The sequence below is a fragment of the Ceratotherium simum genome, chromosome 7 (genome assembly GCF_057802395.1).
Source record: "Ceratotherium simum simum isolate JZ-2026a chromosome 7, ASM5780239v1, whole genome shotgun sequence".
Taxonomy (NCBI): domain Eukaryota; kingdom Metazoa; phylum Chordata; class Mammalia; order Perissodactyla; family Rhinocerotidae; genus Ceratotherium; species Ceratotherium simum.
The window spans coordinates 59,158,224-59,172,315 of record NC_141906.1 but is presented as its reverse complement, the minus strand read 5'-3'; the positions used below and the strand labels follow the sequence as shown (position 1 = coordinate 59,172,315).

Here is a 14,092-nt window from a genome sequence, read left to right as displayed (position 1 = left end):
GAAATAAACAAACAAAATGTGACTATCTTTTTGTCCAGTGGGGAATCAGAGAAGGTAAGATGAGAGAGCATTTCTGAGTGATGTCTAAAATTAACATGGAATGTAAAACGAATGTGAATGTGTGATGCAATTTATATTGCGTTTCCTATAGCATGTAACAGATATACTATAAACTATAGTAATTAAAATAGGATGCTATGGCATCAGGAATAGAGTTGTCAATTGGACAGACTCCAGAAATAGCCCCACATACATAGGATGTGATATACCCATACACATGGGTATGTGATAAAAGTACCATTTCAAATCAGTGTGGAAATAATAAAGCAAATCAATAAATGATGTTGGGACTTTTAGATATCCATGGAAAAAATGTTATATCCTGTGCAGATATGATTAGCTGTCTACCAAATCTTTTTGCTCTTCCTAGTATAGATTTTTAACTGGGAACTGGCTGCAAAGCCACTTTTCCCATCTCCTGTGCGTGGAGGGGAGGCCATGTGACTAGTTCTTGGCAATGTTGTGTGAGCAGAAGTAATGTGTTCCATTTCTGGTTCAAGTTTTTTTAAGAAATGGGTGTGCTTCTCCAACACTTTTTCTTTCCATTGGTTGGATGCCAAAAAAAGATGCCCTAGGTGATGGCTGAGACACAAGATGAAAGAAGTCTGGGCTCTTGAATCACTCCATGGAGCAGAATTACCCACTGGGAGGAATACCTACCATGGGTTGTTAATAAGAAATAAATTTCTATTGTAATTGAGCCATTACACAGTTTTGTTAACCACAGCCTAGTCTAACCTAACTAACATAGGACCCTTTTTCACATCATTTATATAAAAAATTTCCTGATTCATGAAAGAACTGATCATAAAAATAAAATCTAAGAGGCAATTCACAAAATAATTATAAATAGCTAATACACATATGGAAAGGTGCTAACCTCAAAAGTAATCAGGAAAGCGCAAAAGGAAACAACAGTGATATAGCATTTTAATTTCATCCATCCATTTCACAAAAACTTAAGATTAGTAATATACAATACTCATGAAGGATTAGGGCCATAACTTCTGTCATATGCTAATGGTGGTAGTGTAAATTGGTAGATTAGAAAGCAAGTTTCACAACAATATATATGGTTTAATCCCATTTATGTATGCAAATATGTGTGCATAAACACACAAATATATGGGGCAAAGTGGAGAGGAAGATAATGGGAGAGTTTATATTGTTGGAATTTTTTACAGTGGAAAATGTATTATTGTAATTTTGTATAATAAAAAAACAAAATATTTTGAAAACAGAAGAAAAGATTAGTGAGCAAGGAACCTTGCAATATATAATTAAATCCAAATTGATGATAATGATGTTTATAAGAAAGAATTTTTTGAAGCTGAAGAGGTATAATGTAAGGGAAACGTAATAGTATCCTATAAATAACTTTTTAAATTTAGAAAACTCAAGAGTGTGCACATGTGTGTGTTTGGCGATGGTGGGGCAAGGGTGTCCAAAAGGCTTAATTTTGATGAGAATGAGAGGGTAGGGCAAGTAGATGATCCAGGTGAGGATATAGGAGTAGTTATTACCTTAATAATGAAGATATAAATGTTTAATTATATTAGATAAGAACAGTAAGACAACTCTTAAGAGAACTAGAATACATAGTAGGATTTTCAAATCAATGAGGGAAACCTTGACCAAGCCAGTGAAAGTAAGGAAAGGGAAAAAGGAGAAAGAGAGTAAAATTAATAGTACAAAGTAAAATTTAAGATAAGCATAAAACAAGAAGGACTAATATCTGGTATATCAGTCATTACACTAAATGTGAATGAACTGATTTCTTAAAAAATAGGGTAAAAAAAATCAACATATGGCTACATAGAGAGTAAAGGAATTTGCCTATAACAAAATGACAAAAAAAAAAAAAGGTTGAAAATAAAGATATAGGCAAAGTTATACCAGGAAAGTAAAAACAAACAAACAAAGCTAGCAGTGGTAATACTAATATCAATTCAAGGCCAGAAACATTAAATAGTGCAATTAGAGACATTATGTATTAATAAAAGTTACAACCCAACAAGAAGCATAAGTTAAAAAAAGGATTGTGCAAGAGAGAGGGAGGATCGCAGCACAGGTGGCATAATTTTTGAATCTCTCCAAATTTCCTGACAAAAACATATAGAGCAACTAGGAAGGCAATATTTTAAACAAAATTAGGCAAAAAAAAATCCCAACAATAAGAGAATTTGAGTGGGGGTGATCAATTCATCTACAACTTCAAGAGCTATGAGGAAGCAGCAGCTGTGTGGAAGCAAAAGGAGAAAAGGTGGAGGGCACTTCTGAATGTCCCAAGAACTGTGGACCCTGAAATCAGCAACAATCACTCACTTCAACGCGAGGGCCCCCAACTCAGAGTGGAGGAATTATCCAATCTGGGAGGGGCTTCACAGACTCCAATCTGTTACTGAGTACGAACAAGCTGAAGTAATTTCTGAAGATGTTGAGGCAGCCTGGGTCCTCAAGGCTCTCAGAAACGCCTGTAAAAAATAGAGCTCATAGGTAGGAGCAACTCCTGGGAATAGAACCTGTATTGATCAGGGCAAGAAGGTAAGGAGAGAGAATGATCAGATACTAGTGGAGGAGGTGCCAGAGGATGGATATACAAAAACGTGAGGGAGAGGGGGCGAAAACACAGAGCCACGTTTTCTCATGTCATGGCAACAGTGTAAAAGGGCATCCTAGAGCCATGAAATAAGTTATCCTGACCCCACAAATCCTCCTTCTAAAAGTCCAAGACACCCCATCTCACAGAAAAGGATTATGGTGAAACTTCATAAAGGATATTGTAAGGGGAAAAAAATAGAATAATGATTTGAGTGTCATGCTGATAGAAAATGATATGCCAGAAAAACATAGTCTTAAGGAGAAGAAAACTATAATCCAACATTTTAAATGGAGCTGTAGGAAATTAAAAAAATAATACAAGCCAGGAAAGAAATACGTAGATCAGAATTAGAAAAGTTCAGAAATGAGATGGCTAGAAACAGGGAGACATATAAAGAATGCTTGAACTCAGGAGAAAATTAGAATTCAAAGACAGGAAAACATTTCAGAAAGAGGTATCATGGAAAGTATCATCAAGAAAACAGGAAGAAAAAGAGAAAAGTGATAGAAAGTCAAACAGAAATAAATAAGGTAATAAAAAGATTTGAAAGGGACAGTTATATATGAGAGTTGAAGAAGATCCAAAAGGAATCCAAGAAGAAAAAAAAAATCAAAGCAATGGAACATAACAAATAATAAAGCTATAATTCAAGAAAACTTTTCTTAAATAAAAGCAGAATTAAACCTACACATTAAAAGTACACACTGTGTACTTGAGAAAATCAATGCAGAATGGCCAACATTGAGACATATTCCAGTAAAACTTTTGGATTTTAGAGGAAAAAAATATCTTGAACAGACAGGCAAAAGGATTGAGTCAATTTTAAGAGAAAGAAAATTAGATTAGCATCGGATTTTTTTTGAGAGAAACACTTTATACTAAAAGACAACGAAATAAAGTATTTTAAGATAGCAGGAAAAGAAACTGCTAGCCAAGGATTTTCTAGCTAGCCAAACTGACCACCATGCATAAAGGCTACAGAAATACTATTAGAAACCTGCAAGAATTCAGGGAATATTGTCCCTATGAGTCCTTTCCCAGGCTCAAGAAAAGACTGGAAAAGCTTTGGTATGAGGACTGGTGGTGAACATTGAATATGTGTAACAGTAGAGCTAAGACTAAATGATGGGGATAAGAGTGACAGAATTGTATGTAATTATTATATACTCTCACAATGCAGATGTAATACAACAAATAAAAATAGAGGGAGAAGGGAGAACGTACTGGCAAGTAGAATACTAGGTATTTATTGAGAGTCAAAGTATCCCTAAAATGATACTGGGGAGAGTGGGGAGAGGGAAGAAGAAAATACTAGTTAATTTAATTATTGCTCAAAGTACAAAATCAATGGATGGTGTCTATAAAAGAAGGGAATATGGCTGTATATAAAAGTATTAACATAAAGGCAACCATTTGAAAAAACATATAAGCCTTCCTAAATACAAAAAGAAATATTAAAAAAGAGAGAGGAAACAGAGCACATGAAGAAAGATTATATATAACTGTAAGCTTAACTATAAATATATATATGTATATATATGAAAGATACACACATTTTCAAAGAGTCATCATGGAAAGATTAAAAAAAATCTTTAGGGGCCCGCCTGGTGGTGCAAGCGGTTAAGAGCACGCGCTCCGTGCTTGTCTAAGCCATGCTATGGCAGCGTTCCATATAAAGTGGAGGAAGATGGGCACGGATGTTAGCCCAGGGCCAGTCTTCCTCAGCAAAAAAGAGGAGGATTGGCAGATGTTAGCTCAGGGCCGATCTTCCTCACACACACACAAAAAATCTTTAACATATGCTCGTATTGGGGGGGGGGGAGTGAGAGAACAGGTAGAGAGAAAGTTTGAGACAAGGATAAAACCTAAACCTCTCCATGTCCCTTATTTTTAGAGTTTAGATTTTGGACTATGTAAATGTTTTTTAAATTAATTTAAATTAAACTTAAAATTAAAACAAAATTAAATAAAAGAATTTAAGAAAACCATAAAGTGAAAAGCAAATAGTGACAAGTGACAAGAATCTAATTAGATATCAAGTGGTGGCATAACCACACTGGAAAGAATCATTTTTAAGTGATTTTAAAATATATTTTGACTATAAATTACTGGTGGGATATATCTTAAGGACAAAAATAATCACAAATAAATATAAAATTGCATTCAGTTGTGTTATTGTTAGCAACATTATTGATATTGTTTTTTAAAAGGTATAGATATAAGGATAAAACAAACAAGTTTTACCATTAGGTAAATGTTAATACCATTAGGAACCAAAATTTTAATTTGTGAATAGTGACACATATATAAAATTAGAGGTAAGTAAAAAACCTTTCAATCCTCAATTCAAATAGAAAATATCTGTATAAATTCATAACTTATTTTTCTCTTTTGAAAACATGCATATTTCTTAGCTCTGTCCATTGTAAAGGCCTTAGGAATAATGACCACCTTGCAGCAATGAACACCATTAGTGCCGAATTATGGTATCTCAGTATCGTTTTCCACTAAAAGTTACTGGGGCTCCTTGGAAAATGACTGCTTCCAAATCTGGGGTAGGAAATGTAAAGGGTCAGGCTCATTTGGTGCCAGAAAGCAAAGAAGCTACAAGGCTGTTGGAGTCATGTCAAAAGCATACAGGAGCCAACTTGAAGGAGTTCCCACTAGCCAAAGATGGCCATTTTTGAGAATCAAAAGGAACAATGACTTCAATAGATTGAAACAGTTCTATATAAAAAACAACATGACCTCATAATGACAGAACCCCTCCCCGTCCCCTACATAACACTGATCCCTATTGGAGACTGCTAGGGAATCAATTAATTGTTTTGAAGACTGATAAAGAGAAATATTTAACCATTTATCTTTCTTTCCTGTATGGCTTGTATTTCAGGGTATCAAATAGTTGATGAGGGAAAGTTCTTTATAGAAGGACTTCATCTAATGAATGCAGAGGAATAGTAGAATTTGAAAATCACCATCTTATAAGCACTAGTAAAATAATAGGTCTTCACAATAATCATCAACAGATACTAAAACTATTAAATTAATGGGGACCCTGATAATGGATGAATTCAGGCTGACAACACTTGAATCCACTTATCAATCTTAACTTTATGAAAAGTAGAACTATGATGTGCTTCAAGACATGATACAGTAGGAACGAGACAGAGGTATTTTTGTAAAAAATATTGAATCTGAATCTAATCAAATCTCTAACTACCAGATTATAAGAAACAGGGGATAAAGAAACAAGTTAAAATAAAATTTTAAAAAAAGAAGATACAGGGGCTGGCCCGGTGGCGCAAGCGGTTAAGTGCACGCGCTCCGCTGCTGTGGCCCGGGGTTCGCTGGTTCAGATCCCCGGCGCGTGCTGGCGCACCGCTTGGCAAGCCACGCTGTGGCAGTGTCCCATATAAATTGGAGGAAGATGGGCACGGATGTTAGCCCAGGGCCAGTCTTCCTCAGCAAGAAAAGAGGAGGATTGGCAGATGTTAGCACAGGGCTGATCTCCCTCACAAAAAAAAAAAAAAAAAAAAAGATACAATAAGCTAAACCCCAAATGTGGGATATTCTAATAGAAAAGGAACCCAATCTCTTCAATAAATAAATGGCCTGAAAATAAAAGAGGGGTGAGTGAGAATTGTTATGGTTTAAAAGAGGCTTAAGTCATCTTTCTCTTTCAGTTCCTTTCCTTTTCATTTTCTTCCAGAACAATTCAGTCCCAAAGTCATTTGGTGGGCTGAATGAGGTAGGCATCTGTGTCGGTGAGTGGAGGGGAAGTAGCTCAGAGCACAAATGGGTTGAGAAGGGTGCTCATGTGGATTGAGGGGCCTCTGGAACATGGGAATCAGGACCCGAGCAGGGTGAGGAGTGTATCTGTGTGGGAGGATGGCCTGGTTCAGGGTGTTGGAGCCTGAGTGGGGTAACCTGGCACAGGATGTCAGGGTTTCAGAGCGGTGAAAAGGGCATCCGTGCAAGAGAGGGGGGTAGTTATGGCAACAGATACTGGTTACATACTGGATAATTGATCAAATAAGTTAATATATTAAAGATAATGGGAATTAGGTTTATCCATGTTGGAGAATGGAGTTACAAATGTGGAAATGAAGAAAACTAGAATGAACTCTGTGGTGTTGAATTGGAATTGGAGGTATCTGTATGAACTCATGGTTTCAATATATATAGACATATATAGAAGTACAGTCATTTATGTGTGTCTATATCTAGATCTTTGTCTGTATCTATGTATCTTTCCTCCTAGCTCTGTCCATCGAAAGGACCTGGGAGCAACAACACCCCAATGTTAATGAGCATACCTAGTGTCCAGATCTTGGCTTTGACAATTTTGAACTTAACCTGAGCCCTGTGCTCCTATGCTCTTTCCTTACCAAAGTCTGGATTTTTTTGTTTGTTTGTTTAAGCCGAGGAAGACTCCCCCTGAGCTAACATCTGTTGCCAATCTTCCTCTTTTTGTATGTGAACTGCCACCACAGCATCGCGACTGACAGACAGTGGTGGAGGTCTGCACCCAGGAACCAAACCTGGGCTGCCAAAGTGGAGCACACCGAACTTAACCACTGGGCCACTGGGGCTGGCCCTAGATTTGTTTTTTATTTGACAGTTTCTAAATACCACCTTAAACAAAAATAAACCAGGGATTCTTGGAAAATGGGCTGATTCCAAGGCTTAGGCAGAGAAAATACAAAATGAAACTAGGTTATCTTCTTGTACTAGCAAGTAAAGAAACACTCAAAGAATATGGAGGCATGTGAAAAGGACACAGAAACCAGCTTGAAGGGGCTCTCCCTGGCTAAAACTGGGACAATTTGTGCATCAAATAAATACTGATAACAATGTATTATTATCTCACTGAATAAAAATATGAATCTACTGAATAAAAATAGAAATCGAGTCCATATGGATATAAAAATAAATAATTTGAAAGTCTGATGAGAAATTTGCATAGTTTCAAAAAACTGCCTCACAAAATACTTGCTAATTACAAAGGGAAAAGGAGTAATTTTACAGTGGAGAAGTTTGGCAGATACCACTTTAATTAAATGATCAGAGTAAATATCACTAGTAATGAACAAATGGAAATTGTGTGTTACCTGATAGGATGCAATGAGAACACAGTCACATTTCTGTGACAGTTCTGCCCAAGATGGCTAACCTGAATCTAACCACAAAGAAACCTCAGACAAACCCAAGCTGAGTGTCATTCTATATCCTAACTGTCCTTGAATCTTCATGACTCTTCTGTAGTTAGTTGTGGCCATGTGATCTACTTCTGGTTCATAAGATTTAAATGGGAGAAAGTGGAGTAGGCTTTACCAAAGTCATCATTGTTCTACTTAAAAATGGGGTAGGCTTGGGGCTGGCCCCGTGGCTTAGCAGTTAAGTGTGCAGCTCCGCTACTGGCGGCCCGGGTTCGGATCCCAGGCGTGCACCAACGCACCGCTTGTCCTTCCATGCTGAGGCGGCGTCCCACATACAGCAACTAGAAGGATGTGCAACTATGACATACAACTATCTACTGGGGCTTTGGGGAGAAAAAGGGAAAAAAGGAGGAGGATTGGCAGTAGATGTTAGCTCAGGGCCAGTCTTCCTCAGCAAAAAGAGGAGGATTGGCATGGATGTTAGCTCAGGGCTGATCTTCCTCACAAAAAAAAAAAAAAAGGGAGTAGGCTTAGCTGGCATACACTTTTTGCTCTATGACAATTCCTATGTCTTAATCGATGACATATGCAGATATGGAAGAACGAAACGCACTCTTGCGACTATGAAGACTTGAGTTACAGTCTAAGTGTTACAACGCAGAAAAGGAGAAACAACCTGTTTCCTTCAGCAACTGCACCAAGCCTGGACCAGCTACCTTCAGGCTCCTTATTACATCACCCCTTGTTTGATTAAACTCTGGATTTCTATTAGGTGTGGTCAAATGCAAACTAGTCAAAACAAGTTGCTTTTCCCTTATTTTTCTATATCACCCCATCTAGCTCCCCTCTCTGATCCCAACATTTTTTTGTTGGCAATTTTACTGGTATTGCATTATATTTGCAAATTAATTTATGGACAATAGATTTCTTTATGATGTTGAGCCTTCTTCAAGCACATGCTATACCTCTCCATTTGTTCTAGTCTTTTGTGCTGTAAGTAGGGTTGAAAGTTTTTGTCATATAATTTTGCATGTTTCTGCTATAATCACTATTTCTTTTTATTTGCCCCATAATTGACGTGGCGGGGGGGGGGATGATGTTTTTCTGAATCCCAAGAGAATCTGAAAGACTTTAATGCCATTAGAGTTAATTATGACATAATCAGTCAACGCACAGTTAGTGGGTTAAATATTTCAAGGCCAATTCGTAAATTAAAATTCACTTTTCTGTAACAAAAATAAGAGTACATTCTATTTTGTATATCAAACGTGTAAACACTGCATGCTCAGGGTTAAGATTTTCATAGATTAGGTAAAGTAGAAACTCCTGGGAGAGCTTCTTGCAAACACAAATTCAGTTTTATGAAACCTGAAGAGAAAGCGTATTTACCTGTCTAGTTTATGTTAACTCTTTTTAATGTCATTAAAGTATCTAGTTTATAATTATTGTCCAGTGTTCTTTATCTTTATGATTATAAATGTAAGCTCAGTGTTTTATACTCGCAAAGCACTTGATCAGTGCTTCAGAATGTCTTACTCAACATGCAACTTAAAGTTTTATGTTTGGGAGATATATTTTACGTTTGTATCATAAAACAAAAAAAAAAAATCACACAAATAAATCGGTAATTGCACACTGTAATGAATAATGCTTGGATGGATAAGTACGAACATATAATATGAGGTCGGAGAAAAAATAATGTGAAACAACAGTTTAAATAAGCACGGATAAATTATGAAGTATAATGCAAAATTCACCAGACCTTCTCATATACTTAAGAAGAAGTTCACCAAAGCAAAACACCGACTCTTCGAAGCAATTTTGCCCTCCTGCTAGCTTGCACTGCCTTTCTGGCCAGCCTCCCTTCAGCCCATTTCCCCAGCACAGGGAAACTTTGGCAAGAAGGGCACTTCGGTAGAAATCTTTGAGCGGTACGGATTTAACCTTTATGAGCTTCTAATTTACTCTGGTGATTTTAAGAGGAAATAGGTGAGAATGCCGTTAGTATTGCCCAAAGTGCGTAATAAATGTACTGTGACATTAATCTTGCTCGGTGCGATCTCAATATACGAAGCTGGGCAACTCCCGAGTTTGGTTTTCAATTATCCTTTAAAACCTGGAGCTGAAGGGATCACCAGAACATTAAGCGACACTCAGATCCGCGCATGCTCTGTTAATGGAGCAGCGCCCCTCCACCCACAATCGGAAGTCTCCGTTTGTTTATTAAATTACGACAGTCGTAAACAGATTTCGTGACGGCTTCCTCGCTTTACGACGACAGCAACTATGGCGGCTGCCTCCGGTAGATTTGAAAGTGCGAAGGGCATCGAAGAGCGTAAGGAACACACCCGGATTGCTAGGGCCGAGCTGTTGCGCCAGGTACCTCCGTTTTGGGGCTTTTGGAACCATTTAGAATTGTGAGAGGGGGGTTCCTGGGAGCTAGGCCTCTGCCTCTCCTCCTTTCCCGCCCCCTCTCTTCTCTCACCCCCTCAGTATCTCACCTTTATTTGGGTGCGTGGGTGGGGTCTCCCTTTGGGATGCCCGTAAGCTCTTGGGTACCTCCCACCTCCTAGGTGCTCTGGCAGGCTCCGGTTGCTTACACTCTTTTTCAGGAAGGCTTGTTTCTTTCTTCTGAGTTTCTTTGCCTTTTAAATCATCCATTCTTGACATTTCTAGCACCTTATCATTTGGGCTGCGCACTTTCCAGGGACGCCGCCGCTAATACCGACTCTCCTAGCATATTTCATAGCCTCAGTCCTCGTTTTTGCAGTATTTGAAATGAAATTTTCCGTGTTCAGGAACTCATGTAAGGAGCATGGGAGTAGACTGTGTTTGACCGTTTTATTGTTCTGTTTACTATTGGTATCAATTTCAGGCTTATTGTAAACCCTTACTGGTCAAACCAAGGATTGATACAAGAGAACCAGAAAATTTAGTCCCCTGAAAAAGTTTGGGAAACATCGTATTTCTCATTGAGATTGAGATACGTATAGGTAACTTATAAAGAAAGGAGGAAGTAAACTGTACTGAATTATTTGACAAGATGTAAGAAGTATGGCAACGAAGGAGAAAAGTTGTAGTTGGAGAGAAACATATGGTATAACAAGTGAGGGTTTTTATTTTTACTTAAGATGGAAGAGTTTAAAACGAGTTTAAATGCAAATGAAAAGGAGCTGGTAGAGGAAACAGGAAGGAGAAGGCATAATGACTACAGCCAGATTTTAAAGGGGAAGAGTGGGCTGTCGGTCTTGGATAGGTGAAAGGTTGGTGTTGATCCCTGATTGTACCATATTTAATATATAATAAATATTCTTCATCCTTGTCTCTTTGATATTTCAGGTGTTTTTTTGGAGTGGGGTTTGTAAGCTGTGATAAATTTTGTAGTAGAGCTATGCATAGAGTTTGAGAAGGACCAAACCCAGCTTTGGAGTTTGGGGAGAGAATGAAAGGGCAGGAACAACCTCCTAGGAAGAACTTACTTTATTTGACAGTTGTTGAAGGTTGAATAAAAGTTAGGAATATAATCATTTGTTTTGAGAAAGATGATTCCTTCTGAAGCATTTTGGGAGTGTGAGTAGAGGGGTATGGGCATTGAGGATTAAAAATGTGCAGGTCAGTCTCCTAACATTTACAAAAGTCTCAGGCAGTAGCAGTGGGATGGTGAAGATAAAAGAGATTCAAGTTGTATTTAAGGTAGGGGGCTTAGAGAGAGAAGAGGGTCTGGAATAGGTCCCAGATTCTGTCCTTGATTGGTGGCTGAATTCACTAGAGATTGATAATATCATTGGTCATGTGGAACGAGAGATTTTTGTTTTTTAAACCTTTATACTTTGGTAGAAGCACATTCCTGGCGAGGGACAGACAATTCATTCATGAGCCTTATATGAAAGTGGAAGTTTTTGTTTTACTTTTTGTGAAAAGAGATTGGATCAATTGTTAATTTTTCTTTTTTCATTGTTTTAGGCTAAAGCCAATTTTGAAAAAGAAGAAAGGCGTAAAGAACTTAAGCGACTTCGGGGTGAGGATACATGGATGCTACCTGATGTGAATGAGCGAATTGAACAGTTCTCACAGGTGAATACTAACATGTTTACCTGATGTAAGCGTGTTTGTCTTTTTTTGTACTTATTCAAGTTAGTATTGGAGGAGCAACTTTATCGACTATTTTCACAAGTTTCAGAATGAATATCCCATATGGGCATTATTGAATAGTTTGATCTTTCTGGCATAAATAATTTTAATATTGTGGGCATTATCACGTTGGAAAGATTTTGTTACTTGAATTGGCAGGTAGAAAGCTTAGCTTCAAATTTCTGGCCCACTTGTAGCAAGCTTATGTGTCTAAAAAATTATGCATTTTAAACTTAATGTCTTTTTTTTTGTCTCAATCCTTGTTTTCTCTTCCTGTAATTTATGCTATCTTGTTATATTTTATATGGTTAGTAATCTGTAAATACTTTTGGAGCCCTAGAAAGATATGTATGTATGTATGTTTATGTTTGTGTGTATATGTATTTATTTGATTATATCTGTCTGTCAGATGTATCTACAAATAAAACTAAAGCTTCTCTCATTTTTTTTGATAAGAAATCTCACCTATATGACTTATTATTAGTGCATATGTTACAGAAGCATGTTAAAGTTTCTTAGAAGATTTTATTTAGTTATATTCCTTGTCTCATTTCATGCAAGATATAAAGTTTTTTGGAACATAGATCTTTTTTTCCCTTAAAATATTTCCTTTTAAAGTAAGCTAAAACTAAATTCCTTTCTTACTCTTCAAAATGATTATAGGAACACTCTGTGAAGAAAAAGAAGAAAAAAGATAAGCATTCAAAAAAAGTAAAGAAAGAGAAGAAAAAAAAGAGCAAGAAGCAAAAGTATGAAAAAAACAATGAGTCAACTGATAGTTCATCAGTAAGTATGTACTAAAACTGACCAAAGCAGCTACTTGAGAAAACTGTATTTAAAGGAACAATGTATGGGAACTTAAAATATATGAGAACTTAAAAAATATTACCAGTTAGGATATGAAAATACCTGGGAGACATCTACTTGGAGATGTTCAAGAAATATTGGAAATAAGGATCTTAGGTTACAGAGAAAGGTGAGAGGATGGAGGTATGATTTGGGAATCACTGCTCGTTGAAGCCAGTAGAATGGATGAATTACCTAGGGAAACTGAAAGGAAAGAAGAACACTCAACACCAAGGAGCTAGACAGGAAGTAAAGGACATTGAGTAGAAGTAGCTGGAAAATTAGGAGAAGCAGGAAAGAGTAGTACTGTAAAAATAAGGGAAAAGAGTTCCAAGACATTTGAGAATCTGTTACTTCTGTTTGTTTTTACATAGAAAAAAAATTTTGAGTCTTTCAAATAGGATGTGTTTATATATTTATCTTTGGGGCCAAAAGGAAGAGAATGCTGGGTCTGCTGTGTCTCTAGCCAGTTCTGGGATGAGAGGACTCACAGAGGAAAGGAAAGCAGGGCAAACCCTTGGTGCTTGTTTTCAGGAAGAAAGAGGTATATTGTTCTTAGAGACTGATGAGCTAGAAATGTTTAGGGATAATTGGTCTCCTAGGTATGATCTTTAGAGGGTTATACTCTCAGTTGAATCCCTGTATTCCAAAATCTAGCCCTCTTATAGTTTCAGAAACTGAATTTTTAACATTATACCCTGAGACGATAATTGGCTCTTGAAAACTTATCTTATATGAGAATACAGTATATTAATTTATAGTGAGGTATGCAACTGGATAGTTTTCTCGAGTAGCCAGCATATTTTGTAATGGTAGGAATGTTTATATTATTTAGAAAAAAATTTTTTTGAATATAACTCAAGACAAAGGGAGTTAGAAAATCTTAAAGTGAAGATAGAGGAACTCTTTCCACAATTGTGGTGAGAATCTGACAAAAGTAGGTGATCCTTTCTCCAAAAAGGAATTTACCATACAAAGTTATTTATTTCAGTGGGGTTTATAACATTCCCTAGAGTTTATGCAGGGATCACAGATTAAAAATCCCATGGGTATAGATCTGCAAGGCTGCCTGCACATTTATGTCATTTGATTAAGGGCACTTGCTTCCCCTTATCAGAGACACATTGTCCTGTTCTTTTTCTTTGTTCTTTCTTGGAAATATAAATCTTTTTGTTGCAGCGTACATTATGTATACATATACATACCTATTAAGGTGTATCACATATACCTTAAAGTAGTTTGAACGAATGCTTAGTTCCCACATCACATTGAAGTGAATTGAAGAAGGAAA

The 14,092-nt window shown here is 36.9% G+C and overlaps 1 protein-coding gene across 4 annotated transcripts in view; it reads left to right on the top strand.

Moving 5' to 3' along the window:
* The first annotated feature begins 10,080 nt into the window (after positions 1-10,080).
* CWF19L2 (CWF19 like cell cycle control factor 2) overlaps positions 10,081-14,092 on the top strand; it is a 119,020-nt gene continuing 115,008 nt past the window's right edge. For all 4 annotated transcript variants that reach the window (XM_014785203.2, XM_087433649.1, XM_014785202.2 and 1 more), the window contains exons 1-3: positions 10,081-10,203; positions 11,788-11,898; positions 12,619-12,741. In XM_014785203.2, coding sequence (XP_014640689.2) covers positions 10,111-10,203; positions 11,788-11,898; positions 12,619-12,741 — 327 coding nt within the window. In that variant the 5' untranslated portion in view covers positions 10,081-10,110. The remainder of the gene's footprint in view (positions 10,204-11,787; positions 11,899-12,618; positions 12,742-14,092) is intronic.